The sequence below is a fragment of the Vulpes lagopus genome, chromosome 1 (genome assembly GCF_018345385.1).
Source record: "Vulpes lagopus strain Blue_001 chromosome 1, ASM1834538v1, whole genome shotgun sequence".
In the NCBI taxonomy this organism is placed as follows: domain Eukaryota; kingdom Metazoa; phylum Chordata; class Mammalia; order Carnivora; family Canidae; genus Vulpes; species Vulpes lagopus.
The window spans coordinates 129,712,809-129,740,573 of NC_054824.1; the positions used below are offsets into that span (position 1 = coordinate 129,712,809).

A 27,765-nucleotide genomic window follows, 5' to 3' on the forward strand; every position below is an offset into this window, starting at 1 on the left:
TGGTCCTCAAAAGAAAGCAGGGGTAGCCATCCTTATATCAGATAAAGTAAAATCTACCCCAAAGACTGTAGTGAGAGATGAAGAGGGACACTATCTCATACTCAAAGGATCTATCCAACAAGAGGACTTAAAAATCATCAATATATATGCCCTGAATGTGGGAGCTGCCAAATATATCAACCAATTAATAACCAAAATTAAGACATACTTAGATAATAATACACTTATACTTGGTGACTTCAATCTAGCATTTTCTACACTCAATAGGTCTTCTAAGCACAACATCTCCAAAGAAATGAGAGCTTTAAATGATACACTGGACCAATGGATTTCACAGATATCTACAGAACTTTACATCCAAACTCAACTGAATACACATTCTTCTCAAGTGCACATGGAACTTTCTCTCCAGAATAGACCACATACTGGGTCACAAATCAGGCCTTAACCGATACCAAAAGATTGGGATCATCCCCTGCATATTCTCAGACCATAATGCCTTGAAATTAGAACTAAATCACAATAAGAAGTTTGGAAGGACTTCAAACATGTGGAGGTTAAGGACCATCTTGCTAAAAGATGAAAGGGTCAACCAGGAAATTAAGGAAGAATTAAAAAGATTCATGGAAACTAATGAGAATGAAGATACAACTGTTCAAAATCTTTGGGATACAGCAAAAGCAGTCCTGAGGGGGAAATACATCGCAATACAAGCATCCATCCAAAAACTGGAAAGAACTCAAATACAAAAGCTAACCTTACACCTAAAGGAGCTAGAGAAAAAACAGCAAATAGATCCTACACCCAGCAGAAGAGAGTTAATAAAGATTCGAGCAGAACTCAAAGAAATCCAGACCAGAAGAACTGTGGAACAGATCAACAAAAGTTGGTTGGTTGGTTCCTTGAAAGAATTATTAAGATAGATAAACCATTAGCCAGCCTTATTAAAAATAAGAGAGAGAAGATTCAAATTAATAAAATAATGAATGAGAAAGGAGAGATCACTACCAACAACAAGGAAATACAAACGATTTTAAAAACATATTATGAAAAGCTATACGTCAATAAATTAGGCAATCTAGAAGAAATAGACACATTCCTGGAAAGCCACAAACTACCAAAACTGGAACAGGAAGAAATAAAAAACCTGGACAGGCCAATAACCAGGGAGGAAATTGAAGCAGTCATCAAAAACCTCCCAAGACACAAAAGTCCAGGGCCAGATGGCTTCCCTGGGGAATTCTACCAAACATTTAAAGAAGAAACCATAACTATTCTACTAAAGCTGTTTGGAAAGATAGAAAGGGATGGAGTACTTCCAAATTTGTTCTATGAGGTCAGAATCACCTTAATTCCAAACCAAAGACCCCACCAAAAAGGAGGATTATAGACCAATATCCCTGATGAACACGGATGCAAAAATTCAACAAGCCAATAGGATACAACAGTACATTAAGAAAATTATTCACCATGACCAAGTAGGATTTATTCCGGGGACACAAGGCTGGTTCAACACTCATAAAACAATCAATGTGATTCATCATATCAGCAAGAGAAAAACCAAGAACCATATGATCCTCTCAATAGATGCAGAGAAAGCATTTGACAAAATACAGCATCCATTCCTGATCAAAACTCTTCAGAGTGTAGGGATAGAGAGAATATTCCTCAACATCTTAAAAGCCATCTACGAAAAACCCATGGCAAATGTTATTCTCATTGGGGAAGCACTGGGATCCTTTCCCCTAAGATCAGGAACAAGACAGGGATGTCCACTCTCACCACTGCTATTCAACATAGTACTGAAAGTCCTAGCCTCAGCAATCAGACAACAAAAAGACATTAAAGGCATTCAAATTGACAAAGAAGAAGTCAAACTCTCCCTCGTCGCCTATGACATGATACTCTACATAGAAAACCCAAAAGAAAAAAAAAAGAAAAGAAAACCCAAAAGATTCCACCCCAAGATTGTTAGAACTCATACAGCAATTTGGCAGTGTGGCAGGATACAAAATCAATGCCCAGAAATCAATGGCATTTCTATACACTACCAATGAGACTGAAGAAAGAGAAATTAAGGAGTCAATCCCATTTACAATTGCACCTAAAAGCATAAGATACCTAGGAATAAACCTAACTAAAGAGGTAAAGGATCTATACCCTAAAAACTATAGAACACTTCTGAAAGAAATTGAGGAAGTCACAAAGAGATGGAAAAATATTCCATGTTCATGGATTGGCAAAATTAATATTCTGAAAATGTCAATGTTACCCAGGGCAATTTACATGCTTAATGAAATCCCTATCAAAATACCATGGACTCTCTTCAGAGAGTTAGAACAAATTATTTTAAGACTTGTGTGGAATCAGAAAAGACCCCGAATAGCCAGGGGAATTTTAAAAAAGAAAACCATAGCTGGGGGCATCACAATGCCAGATTTCAGGTTGTATTGCAAAGCTGTGGTCATCAAGACAGTGTGGTACTGGCACAAAAACAGACATATAGATCAATGGAACAGAATAGAGAATCCAGAAGTGGACCCTCAACTTCATGGTCAACTAATATTCGACAATGGAGGAAAGACTATCCACTGGAAAAAAGACAGTCTCTTCAATAAATGGTGCTGGGAAAATTGGACATCCACATGCAGAAGAATGAAACTAGACCACTCTCTTGCACCATACACAAAGATAAACTCAAAATGGATGAAAGATCTAAATGTGAGACAAGATTCCTTCAAAATCCTAGAGGAGAACACAGGCAACACCATTTTTGAACTCAGCCACAGTAACTTCTTGCAAGATACATCCACGAAGGCAAAAGAAACAAAAGAAGTTCAAAAATGAACTATTGGGAAACAAACAATCCAATCATGAAATGGGCAAAAGACATGAAGAGAAATCTCACAGAGGAAGACATGGACATGGCCAACATGCATATGAGAAAATGCTCTGCATCACTTGCCATCAGGGAAATACAAATCAAAACCACAATGAGATACCACCTCACACCAGTGAGAATGGGGAAAATTAACAAGGCAGGAAACAACAAATGTTGGAGAGGATGCGGAGAAAAGGGAACCCTCTTACACTGTTGGTGGGAATGTGAACTGGTGCAGCCACTCTGGAAAACTGTGTGGAGGTTCCTCAAAGAGTTAAAAATAGACCTGTCCTACGACCCAGCAATTGCACTGTTGGGGATTTACCCCAAAGATTCAGATGCAATGAAACGTCGGGACACCTGCACCCCGATGTTTCTATCAGCAATGGCCACAATAGCCAAACTGTGGAAGGAGCCTCGGTGTCCATCGAAAGATGAATGGATAAAGAAGATGTGGTTTATGTATACAATGGAATATTACTCAGCAATTAGAAACGACAAATACCCACCATTTGCTTCAACGTGGATGGAACTGGAGGGTATTATGCTGAGTGAAATAAGTCAATCGGAGAAGGACAAACAGTGTATGTTCTCATTCATTTGGGGAATATGAATAATAGTGAAAGGGAATATAAAGGAAGGGAAAAGAAATGTTGGGAAATATCAGGAAGGGAGACAGAACATAAAGACTCCTAACTCTGGGAAACGAACTAGGGGTGGTGGAAGGGGAGGAGGGCGGGTGTTGGAGGGGAATGGGTGACAGGCACTGAGGTGGACACTTGACGGGATGAGCACTGGGTGTTTTTCTGTATGTTGGTAAATTAAACACCAATAAAAGTTAATTAAAAAAAAAAAAAAAAAGAACTATTGGGACTTCATCAAGATAAGAAGCTTTTGCACAGCAAAGGATACAGTCAACAAAACTAAAAGACAACCTACAGAATGGGAGAAGATATTTGCAAATGACGTATCGGATAAAGAGCTAGTTTCCAAGATCTATAAAGAACTTATTAAACTCAACACCATGGGATCCCTGGGTGGCGCAGCGGTTTGGCGCCTGCCTTTGGCCCAGGGCACGATCCTGGAGACCCGGGATCAAATCCCACGTCGGGCTCCCGGTGCATGGAGCCTGCTTCTCCCTCCGCCTGTGTCTCTGCCTCTCTCTCTCTCTCTCTCTCTCTCTCTTTCTCATGAATAAATAAATAAAATCTTTAAAAAAAAATAAATAAATAAACTCAACCCCAAAGAAACAAACAATCCAATCATGAAATGGGCAAAAGACATGAACAGAAATCTCACAGAGGAAGACATAGACATGGCCAACAAGCACATGAGAAAATGCTCTGCATCACTTGCCATCAGGGAAATACAAATCAAAACCACAATGAGATACCACCTCACACCAGTGAGAATGGGGAAAATTAACAAGGCAGGAAACCACAAATGTTGGAGAGGATGCAGAGAAAAGGGAACCCTCTTACACTGTTGGTGGGAATGTGAACTGGTGCAGCCACTCTGGAAAACTGTGTGGAGGTTCCTCAAAGAGTTAAAAATAGACCTGTCCTACGACCCAGCAATTGCCCTGCTGGGGATTTACCCCAAAGATGCAGATGCAATGAAACACCGGGACACCTGCACCCCGATGTTTATAGCAGCAATGTCCACAATAGCCAAACTGTGGAAGGAGCCTCAATGTCCATCGAAAGATGAATGGATAAAGAAGATGTGGTTTATGTATACAATGGAATATTACTCAGCCATTAGAAATGACAAATACCCACCATTTGCTTCAACTTGGATGGAACTGGAGGATATTATGCTGAGTCAAATAAGTCAATTGGAGAAGGACAAACATTATATGGTCTCATTCATTTGGGGAATATAAATAATAGTGAAAGGGAATAGAAGGGAGGAGAGAAGAAATGGGTAGGAAATATTAGAAAGGAAGACAGAACATGAAGACTCCTAAATCTGGGAAACGAACTAGGGGTGGTGGAAGGGGAGGAGGGCGGGGGATGGGGGTGACTGGGTGACAGGCACTGAGGGGGCACTTGACTGGATGAGCACTGGGTGTTATTCTATATGTTGGCAAACTGAACACCAATAAAAAATAAATTTACTATTAAAAAAAGCATATTTTAATTTAAGTTTGAGTATAAGAAGATATGTCAAAAAGAGGTGATAGCATGAAACTATTTTATTGGATAATTTTTCACTGTTTTGCTATCTCTAACGGGATTCAGAGTGAGACCTTGGCCTTTATTTGAAAGCTTTTTAATTTTTCAAATTAGGGGCACTTGGGTGGCTGAGTTGGTTAAGCTTCCAACTCTTGATTTCAGCTCAGATCATGATCTCAGGGTTGTGAGTTTGAGACCTGTGTCAGGCTCTACACTGGGCATGGAGCCTACTTAAGGTTCTCTCCCTTCCTCTCCATTTGCTCCTCCTCCCTCCTAAAAAACAAAACAAAACAAAATGAATAAAAATAAACAAAATTTAAGCTAATGGTAAACACACACACCACCATACCATGCCAGGAGAACAAAATGAAGAGATGTATCAATATAATACTATATTTAACATATTGGATATAACAAAATAAAAATTATCTTTGCAAAATTACCTGTCATTGATTAAACCTGCTATAGTTTCAATATCAATTCCAAGTCTTCTGTTTTCTTCTATCAACTGAGCATTTGCAATTGAGATATCTGAAAAGTCTTTTGTAACATTAGAAAGCTCAATATCCCATGATTTTTTCTTTAAGAAAAGAATAAAATAATCATTTATACATGCTTTGTATCTCAGAAAGAAAAAACATATATAACGAAATTATTTTTACTTTTCTGAGTTAGTATTTAGGAATAGAGAATAGAACTTTAGGTAGAAGGAGGGAAAGGTGTACTTACTGAGGTATAATAATTATTAAGTACATCCAGATACTCCTTTTCATAACTTTTTCTCTTCCAAGCTAGTTGATCATAAATTTTTTTCAAATCATCTAGCTAAAATATACAGAAGAAATAAATGAATTATGAAGCTTCCCATTCTTTTGTAAGGTAAGAAATATATTCAAATCATGTAGCTACCATAAGTTAATGTTGATTAAAATAGTATAGTACACACAAAAAAATAGTATAATACCACAGGTTGTTGCCACTTATAAAAATCGATGCAACATTCTGAATAGAATATAGAAAATCAACCCTAATAGTGCTCAAATAATTAATCTCAATAAAATAGAAGGTATTTGTTATGTTGTAAGAATTGATAAAAATTAGAAAATTTAAATCATAATTCATCACATTAAAAAATTAAAGGAAAAAATAACATGAATATGGTCAACACTCTAGAGAATAGCTATGTGGTAAATTCACTATCTAGTTTCAATAATACTTAAACTAGTACAAGGAAAAACTACACAGATATAAAAAAATAAAAAATATCAAAATACATCAAAATGCTAAATACATACCCACTGAGCTCAAGAATGAGGCTAGATTATCTCTTATCACCATTATTATTAATCATGTTATGTGAAAGTTTAGTTAAATGTAATTGAATAAAATAAAGAATTATAAAGTCAAATACAAATAGGTAATATACCTTCAACTTTAGATATTACTGAACACTTTGAAAAACAGAAGATTTTATTTAAAACTCCAATAAACAATTTTGGTAAAATGGCTGGATATAAGGAAATTAGAAGCTTTTAACCATAACAGTAATAATCTGTTTAAAAACACTGTCACAATACTTAAAAACTTCGGTAAAAAAATACAAAATATTTGGGAATAAATTAAATGTAAAAGAGAACTATAGAAAATAAAAACAAATTCTTATTTAGAAGTTCAAATCAAAAACCACATGAAAAGAATGATAAGCCATATAAAGGTTGAATAGAATATACTGTTGGTTATCCCAAAATTATAGTTGTTTGTCAATATACTAAAAATCATTGAATTCTATAATTTAAAAAAAACAAAACGACATTGTTAAGAGGCATCAGATCCGAAAATTAATGACAAAGGATATAACAGGACACTGTTTCCTAAACCATTTCAAACTTTCCTTGTTATTTTACTCTATTACATACCATACCATCTGTACTACTGTGCATTTAAAATTTTTCTTTAAAAATGTTTTTTCTTAAGGCAGCTCACGTTTATTTAAACAATCATTTTAAAAAAGGAAACTACTGTTATTTAAGTTAAAAATCCAGTATCATTTTAAAAAATATTTTATTTATTTAATTTTTAACTTTTATTTTTATTTTTTTTAAGATTTTATTTATTTAATCATGAGAGACAGAGAGAGAGAGAGAGGCAGAGGCAGAGGGAGAAGCAGGCTCCATGCAGGGAGCCCGCCGTGGGACTCGATCCCGGGTCTCTAGGATCATGGCCTGAGCCGAAGGCAGGTGCTTAACTGCTGAGCCACCCGGGAGGCGCCCCAGTATCATATGCCATAAAGGGAAGCAACTTAAAAATAAATAAAAACAATTTATGAAATAAACAATATAAAAATAAAATACAAGTAGTATTAAATGTATTCAACATACCAAGAAAATACTAAATATTTTTTAGAATTATGAATGGTAATTAAAGAAATATTTCAATTAATGTAATTTTAAGAGTTCAATGATTATGATTTATCAGTATATTTAATAAATTTCCCATACAACTGGATATTATAGATATAACCCAAAGTTTTTTTTATGAGTTTTAGTTTCAAGAGGCCTTTGAAATATCTTTCAGAATTGTTCTTCAGAAACTGTCCAACTACTAATGATGTACAAGCATTTTTACCTACTCATTACTATCTTTGTTTGGGAAATAATCATGAAACAATTTATCAGTCAAGTTTTTTTAGATAGTGCAACATAGTTTGAGTGTATTCCTTAGATAAAGTTGTAACCAAATTAGACAATGAGACATTCCCACCTTGACATAATTAAAAAGTATATTCTATGGCTTCAATTTTGCTGTTTTTTTCTTCATATGTGCTTCACCTATTCGATTTGTATTAGGACATTTAAAGTTTTTGATTGAGAAAATACCTTTGTAAAATATCCTAATTTTTAATGTAGTTCTCAGTCATAAAAGTCATCTAGAAGCCTGAATTTTTCACCGAGGAATAGTTGAAGCTTTTTTAAAGTAAATTAATAGGGAGTGAGTTCCTTAAAAAGCACATATTACAGAATAATGATCATTCATTTACAAGTCTGAGAGCACAAATGAGTATTTGGCGGTTTTAACTGATTTGATGAATAATTTTTAAACTTTAATGAAATACTTCTCTTAACATGCCTGCATCATTTTGCAATGGCTTGAATATGACTATTCATGAGTATAACAGTGGGTAGATTTGCCTTTCTGGACAACTTTTTGAATATATGTAACTAATCATTTTCTTTCATCTGGCTATGGCATTAGCATCATATGTGCTTAATCAAAAACATGGATTTCAGGACTTACTGCTGTTTCTCAAGAAGTCATCAATACATTTAAATTTTCTTTATCTGTACACATTAGCAAAGAATTCACAGTATGAATGAATTCATCACTTTACAGTGAATTTTAACAACTTTTATACTAGAAATAATAATTACTTCTTTACATATTTGGTAATCTCTATAAGTAAAAGATGAATTGTTATTTGACATAGGCATTTAATGAATCATTTTGTTTGTTATATCCCTGAATCTCTCTGTCACCTGGTAGCAGGCTTGATAAATGTCTTACTAACTGCTTCAGCAGATCTGGACTCTGAAGTTAATTATAATCCTAAAAACATAATTCTAAGTCTCAGCACTCTCATTCTGTGTCATTCTGTACATACACTTCAGTATCTATTTAAAAAATTTTATAGGCTATTTTTTGTGCTTTAACATGACAATTGTGGATTATTTATTAATTATGACCATTGTGACAAATCTTAGAACATATAATAAAGTAGATCTGTTTTCTTCACCAGTTCACAAAACCCAAAATTCTAATAAAATTCAAATTATTCCCACACTAATCTTTCTTTGCTGCTTGTAAACATTGGTAAAGGATTTTTAGGAAATATTTTAATTTAGTCTTCATACCTATCTAAAGACATGTAACTGATTTGATCACATTCCTCACTAGTGTCTCTACTTCTACAATTAAACATCCATAGTTTTGTTTTCTTTTGTTTTAGAGAGAAAGAGAGAGAGAGAGAAGAGTATGCATGTCTGAGCAGGGGAGAGGATCAGAGGGAAAGGAAGAAAGGGAATCTTAAGTAAGCTCTACAACCATTTTGGAGCTGGATAAGAGGCTGGATCTCAGGACCCAGAGTTCATGATCTAAGCCGAAATCAAGAGTCAGAAGCTTGGGATGCTTTGCCTTCGGGTCAGGCCATGATCCTGGGGTTCCAAGATTGAGTCCCACATTAGGCTCCCTGCATGGAGCCTGCTTCTCCCTCTGCCTATGTCTCTGCCCCTCTCTGTGTGTCTCTCATAAATAAATAAATCTTTAAACAAAAAATGTCAGAAGCTTAACAGGCTGAACCACCCAGATGCCTCAAACACCCATATTTTTAACCACTTACCTAGGACAGAATCTACAGAGTACAAAAATCATAAATAGGACCCAAGTCAGTTTGTTTTTCTTTCCCTTTTTTTAAAAAAAGGATTTTATTTATTTGAGAGAAAAAAAGATAGTGAGAGACAGCATGAGCAGGTTGAGAGACAGAGGGAGCCCGCTAAGCAGGGAATCCAACATAGGTCAGAACCCTGAGTTCATGACCTGGGCTGAAGGCAGATGCTTAACTGACTGAGCCACCAAGGAGCTACCCTCCCACCAATGAGTTTCTAATGTACTTTCCAGATCAGATGTGGTAGTTCTGATGCCTAAAATTATACATATTTCATATGTCAAATAACTGTCAATCTTTCAGAAATACATTTTCTAGCACGTTTCCCAATAAAAAGAGTAAAAGATAAACATGAAAATTCAATGCCTTAAGGTCAAAATTAATGATCTGTATTACCATGTCACTGACAGGTATTTGTTGGCAGTTTCAGGAAGTGAAGTTATGAAATGTTCATGAGCACATCTTAAGTACTACAGTATACTTACAACTTGCAATTTTTGAATAAGTACTATTATGTTAACCCTGCCCTAATCAATAAAATCCATGGAATCACACATGAAATCATTGTGTGCTAATTGCTTTCCTAATATAAATAATATTAAACATGTAACTTTGAAAATGCTTGTCATTGGAATATCTAAAATTATGTAGTATCTCATGAATAGTAATCTTTGCAAGTAAGAAAAAGAAAGAAGAGGAAGATTTAATGGCTAATAAAAGAAAATGAAAATGAATTTATTTCCCTTCCAGACAGGAAAACAAAAATTACTCCCAACATTTCTTTACCCAACCAATTAAGTTGGTATAATTTTAAAACACCTACACTGTTGGAAAAAATGAGAAATCAGACATTTGTACTGCTCATATACACATACATATGCACAAATATACATACCAAACTTCTTAGAACATATTTCAGTAATATCTATCTTGAAAAATACACTTAGTTCTGGCATAACAATCCAAGTTTTGAGAATCTAGCACATACAAAGAACCAGCACATTAAAAACAACATATATAAAGGTATTAATTTTAATACTGTTGAGATGAATAAAGTAAAATTAATGGCTCAGTGAACCCCCTTTGCAACCTCCTTCTAATGTGTTTCCTAACGTATCAGAGCCCACGACAGAAAAAGAACAGAAAAGAAGGCAGGAAGACAGGAAGGAAGACAGTTTCTATTCCTATTTGTGAAAGTGTTCAAGATGCAAATTAGTTCAACCAATTGGAGATACAGTCATGCATATTATGGAAAATAGAACTGAGGTAAAAGGCATCTTTCTGATTCTTGGCTGCTTTCCTTTAGTTTTGTTTGTTTTCTCTCTATTGGCAAGTAAGGTCAAGAGATGTGAATATTGTATAGTCGCATTTTGGTGTCCATCTGCTAGCTGTGGGTGTTGAGGCACTTTGGCATCAGCAGCAGTGGCTACAGTTTCCAGATCTGCACTTTCTGATCAAAGCAGCAGTCATACGCTCAATACAGATCTAGAGGCAGCCTCAGATGTCATAGTTCCTATATTGGTCAATTTGAAAAACATTCCTTAAGTCCAGCCTACATAACTCTGCCAGCTTTGCAAACTTGCTGAAATCTCTACATCCCTTTCTGCCTAACACAGAGGGATTTCTGTTTTCTACACTGTATTCTTACTGATATGATGGCAATTCATAGTGTATAATACTTGTACATTAAAAAAGTACATTAGGAACACCTGCGTGGCTGTCTGTTAAGTACTGGACTCTTGGTTTTGGCTCAGGTCATGATCTCTAGGTCAGGAGATCAAGCTCTGCTTGTAGGGCTCTATGCTATTTGGAGTTTGCCCGAGAGTCTCTCTCTTCCTCTCCTTCTCTCTTGCCCCTCCCCCACTGTCTCTAAAATACATAAATATATATTTTTTAAAAAGTACATTAGACTTATATCTAACAACCTTGAGGAATTTCACAATGCATTTTTAAGTAAAAGGGCAAGTTTACTAAGTGTATATTTGAAAACCTCTTTTTAAATTAAAAATCAAATAGTAAATTGTACAAGTACATATAATAACGTATTTACAGAAGCATAGAAAAATATGTGCAAGATGACATACTGTGCTGGTAATATAGGCTACTTCATGTGAGATCAGATATGGGGAGGAAATAGTTGTTAAAATAAATAGCTAAATCTTTGTATCTTTTTATTTATACCATTAGCCTCAGTGAACATGTTACTTAATAATATTTAGGAGAAAATTAAGTTAAGAAAGGCAGCACCTAGTCTATACTATCTCACTGTTTTATAAACTGGGTGAGTCATTAATAGAATGGAAATTACTGAGGATAGCTGTAAATAAAATAATGAAAAAATCAAGGTGGGAAAACATTCTGTATACTCTATCACTGAAAAGAGAACTCATACAACATTGTAAAAAATTAGTAATATAGGGGATTTATAATTGGCAATGTTTTAGACATGCATATTGAATAAAAATTAAATTTGAACACAAAATATCATTAAATACTTAAAATTATTAAAATCAAGTAAAGAATAAAATGTTTTTCTAAATGAATGACACTATATATATTCCGCCTTTAATCAACACATTAACCCCTAAGTCGTCTCTTGTAGATTATTAACATATTAAATTAATATACATCTAGTTGTTCAAATGAGAAAACTGAATCCCAAAAGGGGGTAATGTGCAGGTCACAACTAGAGTATGGAGGAGAAATTTGAGTCTGATTTTGTGACAGCCTCTAAAACAGCATTTTAAATAAAGCGCTTTAAAGATTCTCAACCATACTACTCATTGGAGAAATGAAAATTTAAAATCACAGTGGGATAAATCCTCCAAAAGAACTATACTTAAAAATAAATAAAAGACAATATTAGATGATGGTGTTAATCTGAGGCTGGAACTCTCATACATGATGGTCTAAGTAGAAAAAAAATGTATAACTATCTTAGAAAAAAATTTTGGCATTATCTACTAAAATTGAACAGATGGGTTTTTTGGCCTAGCAATTCCCAACATAAATTAATACATAGTTCCAATGCATATTTCAACTGCCTTAGTCTGAAAAACTAGATGGACTGAATGTCATTAACTGGAACAGGGGAAACTTCAGGTTTATAGAGAGGTTGGATATCTAAAATTCAATTTTAGAAAAGGTAAGCTTGAGATACCAACAAGACATCTAAGTGGAGACTGAATCGTCAGTTACATATACATTAAGCTTTTTCTAAAAGACTAAGCCCTGGAATTCTCAAATGTTTGTGGAGTATGGAGAAATATAGAAAAACCAGTGAAGGAAACTGAGAGCAAGTTTCCAAAAGAATAAGAAGAAGTAAGAATATGTGTGTTAGATGCCAAGAGAAAAGATTTCCAGAGATAAGAGTATAATCAACTTTAAGTGCTATATATAAGTTAATTAAAACAAGGACAAAGAAACAATGATTAGACTTAGCAATATGGAAATCACTGTTGACCTAAATCAGAGATACTCTGTTTGAATGATGAGGGCAAAAAAGAAAATTGAAATGTGTCTAAGAAAGGATGAGATATTATAACCAAATAAGATTTATTACAATAATGTGAAGTTCAACATTAGGAAACCCATCAATACAATTCTCTATACATATAAGAGACAATATGACATGAGCATCTCCCTGGATGCTAAAAAGACTCTTGACAAAATTTGACAACTGTTTCCAATTAAAAAAAATACTCCATAAATTGAAACTGATATTTTCTTAACATTACAAAATACACATTGAATCCTAAAGTCAGACACTTATTTAAGGGAAAAAACTACCACTAATCCCACCAAGAGAAGAACATAGCAAGGATGCCAATGATCTCTATTACCATTTAACATTGTACTGGATATATTAACCAATGTAATCATATAAGAGATTAACAATTAAAAGTCATAAAAATAGCAAAGGGATAATAATATCCATATTTACAGTTGAAATAATAGCACCCTTGGAAAATCCAAAATAAACAATGATAAAACTACCATAAATAATTTAAAAATCAGTAAATTAGTAAAATATAAGTTAGCATTATTGATTTCATATACCCAAACATAACTAGTTATGAGAATTAATGAAAGAGAAAATTTCCAATTAAAGTGCAACAAAATAACTAATTAGGCATAAACTTATCAAAAATATGGAGACCCTATTGAGAAAATCCTTTGAAAAAAATTTCTAAAAGAAACAAAAGAAGAACTGAACAAATAGAATGGTATCATCTTACGGGCTTAAAATAATACATACCTGTTATTTCATGGTTCTGTAGGACAGAATGCTAATGGACTAAGTAAATACCCTGTTTAGAGTCTCAAAGCTGAATTGAAGTTTTCAGCAGGTCTGGGCTCCACTATAGAGACTCTAGGGAATGAGCCACTGCTAATCTCATTAAGATTGTAGGTAGAATTCATTTTCCTTTCACATTTTCTATATGGCCCACTCCATTTTAAAGTCAGCAATGGCTGGTTGAGTGCTTATCATGCTCTGTGTGTCTCTGACTCCAGCTTCTGTTACATTTCCCTGATTTTTTCTATCCTCTTCCAAGAGGAAGAATAATCTATAGCTCTCAGTTGCACTCTGTGGAATTTTATCCACCTGCTCGATGCTTGGTTCCACCACCTTCAGGGCTCTTGGTTTCACCATTTGAGTAATTCATCCCTTTTCTTTTTTTAAAATATTTTTTTCATTTATTCATGAGAGACAGAAAGAGAGAGTGAGAGAGAGAGATGAGAGAGAGAGAGAGAGGCAGAGACACAGGCAGAGACAAAGGCAGTGAAACAGGCTCCATGCAGGGAACCTGATGTGGGACTCAATCCCGGGACTCCAGGATCACGCCCTGGGCCAAAGGCAGGTGCTAAACCACTTAGCCACCCAGGGATCCCCTCATTCTTCCCTTTTAATGAAAGATAGCACATATTTGCAGTGGGACAATTTTATCAACCTGCTTCCTGCCAGCATAATCATGAGATCCAACAGGTTTATTTTATTTTATATACTCTCAGCCTCTTTTAGTACACAAGGCAACATTTTGCTGATATAAAAATCACAACATTGTGGGCCTCTCATGTATACCAGGGATTCATTCCTTCATTCATTCGTATATATGTGTGTGCGTATGTATGTACATATATGTTATGTACATATGCATATCTACATATGTATATAGCCTATATATGTTTATATATGTTTATGAATATGTATGTATGTGTGTGTGTCTGTATCCTATTAGATAGTGGGGAGAAGTCCAAAATATGTTTTAGATAAATAATCTCTTCTCAACTTTGGTTACACTGAAATAGTTGAGGGGCAATATCCTTATGTTTCCTTCTATATTAAGAAATATGTGAATCACTTCACTTGAATTAAAAAAGAATTTCAATTAAAATTGATTAATAAAAAAATAAAAATAAAATTGATTAATAGTCATAAATTATACCCAAATATATTAACTAAAATTTTAGCAGTGACATAAAATATAGGCTTTTCCCCTATATATATATATATATAAGCCACCTCTACAACTAGAAAATGATTGAATTTATAACCTTATAGCATTTTTATCATTTAAAGAATACTAATGAAAGTAACCAATATTTATAGTACTTAATACAGAGGAACTGTCTCTAAGAGAACTTATACTTCACAGTATAAGAAATCCAATGAATAGTTTTATCTAAAAGTTAATCATAAGGCATCAGATGCATACAAAATCATTATGGGAATAACTTTTCTTAGCTCTCCATATCACTCAAATTATTGGAAAATTTCCAAAATCTATCTCTTTTACAACATAGATAATGTCTGCTTAAGACAAAGTCAAGGAATTTTTATTCTAAGGAATAAATAAATTAAATCAGAAATGATACTAAGGATGGAAAACTCTCTATACTTACAACACAAACACCAAGAATTATTTTGTATGGTTGCTTTTTTAATTTTTTTTAAATTTACTTTTTAAAAGTTAGTATGTGCATAAAAAGAAACTATAAACCCCAAAAGCAAGGAACAAACCATCCATATTCACAAACAGTTTACAGTTTGACTTCTAGGTCCCATGTGTGTACCTATACAACTAAGCACTTTAATGTAATTAAGATCATACAATTATGTATATGTTTTTTACACACCATGAATATTTATCATTTCAAAGTCCCAAAACTACAAGTATTTTGATAAACAAGAATAGACTACACCAACTCAACCTGAAAGAAAAAAATGTAATCCTGCCTTTCCAAGTGACAAAAAAATGTCATAAAAGACAAAAATAGCAACTGGCTTCTCTATAAAGAGAAGATAGAGGCAAAATTGCAATTAAAATACTGCATTCCCTTCATGTTCAATTATAAATGAGACAAAGTAGCAGAGTACACAAAGTATAATGCTTCTCAGAGAATTCATTATCCAATCTATACTATTAGCAAGGAGGTATGTTGCCACTAAATCACTTAGTATCTTTCTATAGTACAGCCAAAAGAGATGTACACACATTAACAGTTATCATTTAAATGTAAATATGAACACATTCACATACATCTCTCCCCCTATACTTCCATGCACCCCTCTGCTGCCAACCTAACAAGTCCTGATGTGAATTTCTCAGAGACAGTTTAACAATTCCATGTCTAAGATGCTTCTTTCCTATCAATTATAACAAAAAGAAACTTATAAATTGGTTAATTCAATAGCTATACATTTTATCATTCATTGCACCTCAGGATATCTGAAAAGCTTAGATGTTACAAATAATGACCCTTGTCCACAATAAATACAGGTACTTTACAAAGACTTATCTATAATCTATGATTATAAACTAAAACTGTCTTCCAGATATGGAGATACTAGTTATAAGTCCTTCCCTTCACCCTTCCACTGCCCCCTCCACCATTTCAGTGACTAAGTAAAGCAAGACATCTAACTTTAAGAAGTGAATTAACAGACACCCCCTAAACAGTCCTTCCTAAAACCTAACAAAAGGGCACTTATAAAGTGACTATTTAACCATCCCTACTTTTTATGTGGCTTCAGGCATTAGGACTTGTTTATCCTTTAATACATAGCAATATTAACTACAGTACACATACAGAACAATGGTTAGACAATCTGAACTTAGTTAAAGACTCATGGGCACAGAACCCACCCCATCCCCAGCCACCCAGTGAATAGTCAGCATATACTCCATGATCAAGTTTAACAATTCTATTCCCAAGGGACGCCTGGGGGCTCAGCAGTTGGGCATCTGCCTTTGGCTCAGGTGTGATCCTGGAGTCCCACGTCGGGCTCCCTGCATGGAGCCTGCTTCTCCCTCTGCCTATGTCTCTGCTCCCCCCATCTCTCTGTGTGTGTGTGTGTGTGTGTGTGTGTGTCTCATGAATAAATAAATAAAAATCTTAAATAAAAATCCATTCCCCAAATACAATCATTCTTATCAATTAACAGAATACTTAAAGGACAGGGAGCCCACTTCTCTCTCTGCCTATGTCTGTCTCTCTCTCTCCATGTCTCTCATAAATAAATAAATAAATATCTTAAAAAAAATTTCATTCCCAAAATACAATCATTCTTATGAATTAACAGAACACTTAAAGGTTGTTACTTTAACTCTCTACTTTTGACCTGTTGTTCCCCTTTAAACATCTAGATAACTAGATGTCTCAAGTAAGGATATATTTAGTTTGCCCACTGTAATATGTAGCAGCACTGAAGGAACACTCTGGCCTAGAATCCTTCCTCTTCCCATCTCTAGAAACCCAGGAGAAAGTATAAGTATCTGTAATGCTTAGAAAGAATTTTAACAACTTCATTTCCTCTAGTTGTTTTTAGAACAATCTTTCCTGTGAATTTAAACACAAAACTTACGTTCTCTGGTTTCTTTTAAGATATAAATCTTTCCGCCTTTTAAACACAAAGTGTACCCAATGTTTGTTTACTAACTACTTTTTCACACACTGGCAACCTTTTTTTTTAAAGATTTTATTTATTTATTCATGGGAAACACACACACACACACACACACACACACACACACACACACAAAGGCAGAGACACAGGTAGAGGAAGAAGCAGGCTCCATGCAGGGAGCCTGATGTGGGACTCAATCCCAGGACTCTAGGATCGCACCCTGGGCCGAAGGCAGATGCTCAACCACTGAGTGGCAACCTTTTTAACATCTAGAAAGATAAGATGTTGTAAATTAGGATTCATTTGTCCTTTATATGTACAATATACACAGCCAAGTAAAACAAAACGCAGACATAGGGGACAATGGTTAATCCTACCTAACTATAAACATACTGGTATTAAGCACTTTGCTCTTTCTTCTCCATCGTCCCCTAACAAGTACAAATATTATACAATTTGTATTGCTCTGAGAGGTGGTATGATTATATTTAAAGTTATTAAAATTCTTTCAGATTTAAAGAAACAATGTATAACCTGACCAACATTTAAAGTTATAACATTAGGTAAAAAGTTAAAATAGTATAAACTCAGATCTTAAATTGTGAATAGCTGCCATACAAGTTCCTGTGACAACAACTCTACAACATTAATAATATGAAAGACAAGAAGTTAAATTAATGAAAGTATTGTTGTTAAAAAAGTGAGTTAATTTTAGAACATGTAAAAATGCAGGCAAATCATTCAAGCCCTATGAGAAATAAAGGCATACAATTCTTCCTTAAACCTCTTATACCATAATTCAACTTCTGTTTGTACCACAATATTATTTTTGTTAAAATGAGCAGCTATGTTAATATTTAAGATTTAGAAATACTTACCATAGCTTTGATTATAATACTTAAAAAATGAAAACATCCTAAATGTTCAATAATAAAGGTCTAAGAAACTCTCAATTATTAAAATTATATTGTAAAATATAAGATACTTTGGGTAAGTTTTTATCTAAGGAGAACCATGTCATCAATTACTGTATGCATATGATAATATAGTTTTTTTTAATATAGCAAAGCCTGTTTATGCACAACAAAATATTAGGAGTGACCACATCTAGATAGTGAAGTCATAAATCAGTATTTTCTTCTACTCACATGAGTATATTCTAAGCTCTGATGTATGCACATTAAATATTTGTGCTATTCAAAAAATGCCTTAAAGTAATTTTAGCTAATAGTTTGTGTAATGACTCCTACCAGATTTTATGAGGGTTGTAAGGAAGAAAATAGGATCCCGTATTAGTAATTTCACTGTAGTGTGGTGGTGAAAGCCTGGCTGGTAGTTATCTGAAGTGGGAACGCAGGAGAGAAATCTGAAAGAGTGAATATAGAAAATCCTTTCAAGAAGTTCTGCTTCAAAGTGTAAGAAGAAATTCAATTGTTGCTCTTAGGGAATGATTTAAAAACAAAAAACAAAAATATTAAGCATTCAAACAGAGAAATGAAAGGGAAAAAGGAACAGAATAAGCCTAAAGGAATAAGAAAATAAATCATAACTACAGAAGCATACATTAACATTTTTAGAAGTTGGAAATTGTAGAGTTATGAAATCTAAGGACCATCTTATTTTTTATTCTATTTTTAAAACTTGAAAATCTAATTTAAATAGTAAAAAATACATATACAGTTATTTAGAAATAAGAGATAAAGCATGAGAGCATTCTATATCATATCATAACAAATTCAAAATCTTAATCTACCTGGATTATTTCTAGGGCCATTAAATATTGCAAATTAACCTTAAGAAAAAATATATAGCCTGGTAAGACCAATCATGTGATGAAATAATACAGCTTTCCATGATAAATAAAACAGTAATTCAAACAATTAAAAAATATAAAAACATCAGAGTTATATTTTCACTAAGGTGTTTTATAAAACTTTCAAGAAAAAGCTATTTAAATCCACATTAATTCTTCAGGTAATAAGAAAGGAAGAAAAGCTTCACAATTCATTTTTAAAAGCTAGTATAATCCTGATAAGAAAATCTATCAAATATAGCACAAATTAAGAACACTGGAATACATACTAACTTATGAATATGGATGCAAAATCTTAAATAAAATACTTGCAAATCAAACTCAGCAGTAAATTAAAAGAACAATAAACCATAACCAAGCAGAGTCATCTCAAGAATTTAAAAAATATTTAATATTAATATAATACATCACTTCAATAGGTCAAATGGGAAACTCTTTAAAATCTTCACAGATGCTCTGGAAGCAACATCTATTCCTGGTAAACTGTTTTTATAACCTGAGTATATTTTTTAAATCTTTTTAAAAATGATGATAAGCATATATTTGAAATCAACATTTAGATAACATTAAGCACTTCTTTAAAAATAAATGAAATAAAGTCAGTTTCTAGATTTTTAAAATATTTTAGGAATAAGTCACACAGGGATTGAAATTTTATGATGAAAAAATCAGCAATATGTACTTTCATAAATATTATCACATTTTACCCATATTATTATATTGAAACAATATAAAAAATTACATTGTAGGTTGGCTCTACCATGTAACAGCTTGTGTCCATCAAGAATTTACTCTCCCTCTTTAGACCAGTTTCTTATTGGTCACTGATAATTATTGGTAAGCTGTCACTGATAATTATTGGCTTACCTATTTTTAAGAAATAAGTTGCTTAATTCAGAAGATTTTAAGGTAAAATATGAATCAAAAAGTAAAACTGCTGGATGTTTTGTGGTTTTTGGACTTATACTATATACTCAATAAAGTAGTAATAAAACATTTCTACTAAAAAATCAATATCTAAAAAAGAAAACAGAAGTATACATAATAAAGGAATTCACTTATTTACAACCTTTACCTGCAATCTGATTTATTTAAAAAAAGTATTATGTATCTGCCACTGTTCAGTAAAATATGAAAATCACAAAGATTTTCTAAATTTTTAAAAGCCATTTTTTTATTATCTCATGAAATGACTGGATAAAATGAAATGTAGATGGTTGTTTGGTTTTTTTAATAACACAAGAAACTAAGAGTTATGGATGATGGAATTATGTTCTAAACAAAATTCTGAACTGTGGTAGAAGTACATGTCAAAGAAAACATGAGAAAAGAATTTATAGAAAATCTGTACTTTTACATTTAAAAAGAATTTGATCTTGACAATATTTTTAAAGTCCTGAATCAATTTCATGGTGTTTTCTAGCCTACAAAAGCTACTGTTTATAGAAATGAGAAGGAAAAATGTGTTTTCATAGATACAATGACAACATAAATTTTTAAAAAGTGTATGTTAATGAGGTAAAGACTAAACTGGAAGTATGATATGCCTTGAAACTTTAAAAAATCAGTTAGGTTGTATGTGCAATTAGGCAGCACAAATCTTTTACTTTTCTCTTGAACTAGAAGTTTCGATTGCATACCAAAAAATAATGCATGGAAGTGATGCACATCATTGGTTTTAATTGAGTGCTTAAAATGCGCTCTTTGAAATTCTAGCTTAAAGGTTTTTATAATGTACAAAATGCAGGAAAAAATTAATATATCTAAACTTAATCATGTTCTGATCTTCCCCAGGAAGTATAATAGTCCCCAAATGATTTCTATAATTGAAAAAATATTACTAACCTTATAAAATATGGTCGTAATATCTATCAGAAATAACATTTTGTTAAGAAGGTCACACTTGCCATTTTAGAGATGATCAAAGAAATAAATTGATTGTTTGTAGGCTTGGTGAATGAATTTACCATTTCTGAAAATATTTTATTAACAATGATACTCTTTAAGATGACAAATTTTAGCACGATTAGGAAATTGAGATCGTAACTATTTGACAATACTATATAATATTGTAAAAATTTTTATTGGTTGTGCTATATTTCCCTGATGTTTATAGTTGTCCCTAGAAAGAAATTATACGTAAGAATGCTACATTCATTATTTTAAATCTTCACAGATTATCTTGAATGTATACACTGTACATTCCACACTTCACAAAATTCTTTCCAGGATCACACCATGATGCTTCTTTTTCTCCACTTATTCCTCCTTCTCTCTTTCCTTTCCTTCTTCCTTTATCCTATCTTCCCTACCTTCCCTCCTTTCCTTCCTTTCATTTATTCACCGGTTAACTCACTCATTCAGAAAGCATGAAATGCCTTTTGAGTGCCTGGTTTGGCATTTTATTGAGTATCTAATATAGGACAGACATTGTGTATGTTACACAGAGGAAACAAAAATTACAACGCATCTCCTATCTTTGAAAACATTATAGTCTAAAAAGAAGTAGACAGGTAATCACTGACTTCAATAGTGTTGTAAGTACCAGTATGGAGGTAAACATAGAGTACAATTAGAGTACAAAGCAGACAGAAGAAAGTGAAAAGACTGTTTCATCCAGGGTTAGAGGAAAAAGGGTAGCTATAAAGAAGTTGGAAAGAGAAACAAGGGCAAATCGAAGAGATACTTGCATTACTATTTAAGATCAGTTTCTTCTCATTCATTGTTCCCTTGTGATCCCCTCTAGCACTGTGGCCCAGTGTATTTTGGTTTAGTATTTTCAGCCTTGCCTATTTCTGGATTCTTCTACATTGCCTATGCAGTGATGTAAGTCATGTCCATATTAATGTAGGTGCATATTCCCTACACTGCACGAATAAGAACAAGATAAAGACATTTTCAGGGAAACAAAATTTTGAAAATACCAAATCTACCTCACTAACTTGTAAAAGATACACTTTAGTTACAAAAAAAAAAATAATGCAATTAGGAATGTTTTATAAACAAAAAGAATTGTGTGCAAAATGTTACACTGGGAAAATGTAATCAAATATTTATTGTGTAAATTAATAAAAATATCTTAATAGAAGGATTATTAAATAAGATAAGCAAAACATGATGGAAGATAAACTATGTATCAAGAAAAAATCATAAGGTCCTCAAACTGCCAGGAAGACGTTAAAGATATTATGTATCATAAGCAGTAAATAAAATATGTATTCCAAAACTTCTAAGAATTTATAGCTTAAAATATAAAAATAAAATATATCATAAGCAAAAAACTTAATTCTAAACATTCAAACTTAGCTTCATCTAAAACATGGCTACAAATTATATAAACCAGAAATAACAGAAAAACAGACAAAATCCACTATTACATTGAAATTTTTTAATGCAGCTCTCAGTAATTGATACATCAGTCAGAAAATAAATCAGAATAATAAAAGAATTAAATAACGGAATTAACACAGTTTACAAAATGAACCTATTTAGAATTGCACCCCGCTACACAGAAAAGATTTTTCCCAAATAAAATATTTATCCAAATTATCCATGTAGTAGGACAATAATTAAGCCTTCACAAATTTTAAATAATATCTACTATATAGACTACATCTATAAACAAATCAAAATTACATTAAAAATTTATTTTAAAAAATAACTGTACAATTCATTGACAATATAAGGACTGACTAATTTATCTAGGATTAATCTCAGGTTGATTTCCCAGAGAGTTTGCCTTCTACAAAATTCCAAGGAAACTGCTTAAGGTTCAATTTAGAAAAACTACCCAAATAAATAGACAGATAGATCATGTTTATGTTTAGGTATCCCCATCATAAAGATTTCATTTTTCAATCATATACTCCATAAATGAATATGATTCCAATCATAATTCCAATAAAACTTCTGAAGGAAATGAGTAAGATAACACTGAAATTTATATGGAAGGACAAAGGTCAAGAACAGCCTAAAACTCATAAGGAAACATTAAGAGGGATTCACCATAATAAATAATCAAAACTCATTACAGAAGCTTAGTAATGTAGACATGAAGTATTGAGGTAAAGATGGTTAAGTAAACCAAACAAATAAAAAATAGAAAAGATCCACACATATATGGAAGCCTCACATGTGACAGAGATGGCACTGAATATTAATACATAAATACAGTAAATTACATTGCAACAATTTGTCTTTTATTTAAGAAAGAAAATATACAGAATAAAATATAAAAAAGAAGAAAATGTAACTGGAACCTCAACTTCACACTATATCCATATATGAATTTCATATTGATTATGCTTCACATGTGGCAAGTGAAAATGCATTCCCAAAATTCTAGGTAGTTTCTTACTTCCAAACTTATAAGTAAAAGATATGTGCAAAAATATCAGTTCTGAATTTTTTAACATAATTTCATCTAGAAGCATCATATAAATATGAAAAGCCAAATTTCAAAACATTTAGAATAAAATACCAGAGAATGTATTTTGACTTCAAGGTAGAAAAAAATTCTTAAATTCAGAAAAGCACAAAGGTCAAAGGAAAATATTTATAACTTTTGCTACACTAAAACTGAAGATTCTCTTCATCAGAAGTTACCATAAATGAAAGAAGACTGGATAAAACTATCTTCAATATATGTAACTTTAAAGTATTAAGTATTGATAATATACAACAAATTCATATAAATTAGTCAAAATATAATCACTCAACAAATGGAAAAATATCAGCAGCAGCCTTTTTACAAAAAAGGAAATACAAATGACCTCCAAAAAGCCATTAAACATGCTCAGTCTCACTCTTAATTACGAATTTTAAAAATTTAAGGAGACACAATTAAAGAGTATATAGATAGAAGTATATAAAGTATTATAATAGAAATATCATAATACAACGTGGCAATTGAAAAAAAACATGCAATTTTAACTCTAACTAGAAATGCCAACTAGTAGAGAATGTGTTTATTATTGTCTTGCACTATAGTATTATTTCTTTTAACCAACTTATCAATTTCTTTTACTATTACTTCTTTTACTATAGTGAATGAGATATGGCAGAAGAGGAAGTCAGGGAAGATGAGTCTTAAGGGAGGGTCAGAGTGATACTAAGCCTAAGAGGACTCAACCTTCCATTCCTGATTTAAAGATGAAGGGAACCACCAACCTGGGAGGCAAGCAGCCTCTAAAAGCTGTGAATGATCCCAGGCTGATAGCCACCAAGGAAACAATGACTTCAGTTCTAAAATCGAGGAAACTGCATCTTGCCAAAACTAAATGAGCCTGACAGGAGATTCATCCTAAAGTCTCCAGAAAGAAGTGCAGGGCTGCTAAAAGCTTGATTTCAGCCTGAGAAGACCCAGAATATAGGAACCAGCAAAGACATGACCCAGAGAAACCTCGAGATAATAATTGGGTGTCATTTCAAGCTGCTAAAATTCTGGTAATTTGTTATGTAGTAAGAGAAAATCAATATAGACAGAAAATTGGCTGTTACTTCATTACTGATAGTAAGTTTTAACAGCTATGGCTTAAAACTAAAATCTCTATTTTTTTTAATTTTTAAATATGAAAACCCACCATTTTTGATAAAGCAGATAATTCATCTTTTGATGTCTTTGTTTCCTTCAATGCTTCAGTCACTGCTTCTTCATTCTCCTCAATACTAACATTAACATTTTCTATTGCTGTAGAGTAGTGACTATGTAGAGCAGTAAGTTTCTCTTTCTCTCTCCTAAGAGGAAACACATTTGGTTTTATACACATTGAAAGGAAAATCATGTTTAAAACTATATGTAAATTAGCTTCTGACTTAACAATGTACATTAATGGCATTTACCTATTCATAAAATTTCTCCCATCCCAAAGCAACTTCTTAAAAGTACCATTTAGAATCAAGAAGTAAATGGTGAGAAAAAATTCACCAGGTGTATTTGTTTCCAATGGAATAAACTTAGAGAAAAATAGTTTCTAAATTATTTAAAATAAATCATCTTTTGATTTGATTTCAGGTGATAGAGCTAACCACCTTTGATTCAGAGGGTGGGCAGTACAGGGATGGAAAGGCGAGAAAAAAAAGAGATTTAGAAGTGAAAAGACCACACATTATTAAAGTCCTAGCTTACTGTTTTCTCTTTCTCAGTCTTAGAGGTAAAATGGAGGAAACTGCAGCTTAGAACAACAATAGATTTTTTTTTTTTTTTAAATCTCCAGACTTAGTCAAGGAATATTTTGCTCTTATATGATCCTCCACAAAGAAAGCCAGTAACCTGTGATCCCATAATCCTGCATCTAATCTAGTAGGTAGAAAACACATTCCAAATGTCTCTTAAGACAAGGGTGTTACAGTTTAATATACATAAAAAATATGGGGAGAAAATGACAAAATTATCATTTCCATAAAATATCAGCAAGAAATACAGATAATTCCACCTGGAATTAGCCCAGGTTCTTATACACTAACTCTGATTTTAGGAGTAGAGTCAAATGAAACTGAAAGATACAACCTCAATATGGAAATGAAAATGAAAACAATAAACAAATAAGCAAAAGGATTCTTCTTTACCCTTCCATGTCTGGAGAGTATAGGTCTCCCTATCAGAATTCTGGAAGCCAAGTAGATAATGAGAGGTGGGTAATCGCAGCATTCAAAATATGTTTGGTTGAATTTCCTTCCTTTGAAATAAATTTTTCATTTCTCAATGGTATCTATTTCCCTCAGGTCAGACAATAAACTATGAACTCTGACTAAGAAGTGGAAACTGCCCAGTGTCATCAAATTCAGAAACTAAGTACTATTTTAGTTGTCTCTTTATCCTGATTTCCTAAAGTTGATGCCACCAATTCCTCAGCCTTTTAAGGATTTTTCAGGGTAAAAGTTTGCTACTAGTGCCCCCAGGCACCAGTATTTCAGCCTTTATCATTCTTGTATCTGCTAAATCAGAATAAATTTAGAAGAATAAAATGGGATGAATCCTTCTACCTGTTTAGAGTTACAATGTAAAGCAATCAAGATACTAAAAAGCCTATGTAGTATGGTTCTATTCACATGGATTTCATGAACAGGCAAAACTAAGTCTGGAGATCAAAGTCAGAATGAAGATGATCTCTTTGGGGTGGAAGGCGGCAGTTGCATGGACTGGGAAAGAGAACAAGAGAAAGTTCTAGTATGCTGAAAACTTTCTATACCTTAATCAGGGACATGGTTACATGCATATGTAAAGATTTTTAAAATATTCAATGTAGGGGATCCCTGGGTAGCTCAGCAGTTTAGTGCCTGCCTTCGGCCCAGGGCATGATCCTGGAGTCCCGGGATTGAGTCCCACATCGGGCTCCCTGCGTGGAGCCTGCTTCTCCCTCTGCCTGTGTCTCTGCCTTTCTCTCTCTCTGTGTCTCTAATGAATAAATAAATAAATAAAATCTTTAAAAAAAAATTCAATGTATACACTTGATAGCATATGTAATCATGTTTATGTAATGTGTATTCTCAATTAATTTAAAAAATAGTGAATAATAAACGTATCTCTAAAATGTTATTTAATACATCATTTATGACTCCTCTAATGCTTACAGTAAATCTTACTTACTAAATTTATATGAGAAGAAAATCATCAAAGGACTTTTATGATTTATTTATTTTTAAAGACCCCAAGACCTGGGATCAAGACCTGAGCCAAAAGCAGACGTTTAACTACTAAGCCACCCAGGTACCCGGATTTTAAAATATTTCTGTTAGAAAATGATAGATGAAGCAGACCAAAAGAAGGAGAACACTCCTTGTTATCACGCTCCTGCTTGTTAACAGGTTGATTTTCAAGGGTTTATTGGACTGAGCCTAGACTGTATCCTTGCCATGTGGGCTTCTCTATAGAGCATCTCAAAACATGGCACCTAAATTCATCAGAGCAAATACACAACAGAACAATAAAGTACTAGCAAGAAAAAAGTCATGGTTCTTACAATCTAATCATCAAGGTGATATCCCATCACTTTTACTTTATTTATTAGAAGATACTCACCAGATCTAACCCACATGCAAGGGGACATGATTTTAGGAAAGAATATCACAAGGCAGATATCACTGAAAAGTCATGTCAGAAGCTGCTAACTAACCATAGAGCTCTTTGGTATTTACAGTTTCCATAGTTGGAGGTTGGTGAGGTGATACCTATGGCTTTCGCATCAGACCCAGAATACACAGAATTATACAGGTAATATACTAGAAAAAAGTCTTCAGAAGGTTTGAAAATATAAAAATACGAGAAAATGATCAAGAACCATGGAAGATACTATAAGAAAAACTAGTATGTGTTTGAGTCCTGAAAGAAATAGAAAATGGGACCAAGGCATTATTTGAAAAGATAATGACTGAAAATGCCCAGGGATAATAATTATAATACATAGGTTCAATAATATTGGAAGACTAACAAATCCCAACAAAGGAAAATCATTCCACACCTAAAGTGCCTTAACAAAGTAAAGTTAACAAATTTTCAAAATCAAGGGATGATCTTTTAAGTAAAGTATAGGCACACCTGGCTCAGCG

General features: G+C 33.1%; 1 protein-coding gene across 1 annotated transcript in view; it reads right to left on the minus strand.

Annotated features, from left to right (window-relative positions):
- CCDC178 (coiled-coil domain containing 178) overlaps positions 1-27,765 on the minus strand; it is a 376,460-nt gene that overhangs the window by 296,005 nt on the left and 52,690 nt on the right. Inside the window, exons 9-11 of the mRNA XM_041749242.1 lie at positions 24,801-24,954; positions 5,788-5,883; positions 5,502-5,638 (exon numbers count right to left, since the gene is read on the minus strand). Coding sequence (XP_041605176.1) covers positions 5,502-5,638; positions 5,788-5,883; positions 24,801-24,954 — 387 coding nt within the window. The remainder of the gene's footprint in view (positions 1-5,501; positions 5,639-5,787; positions 5,884-24,800; positions 24,955-27,765) is intronic.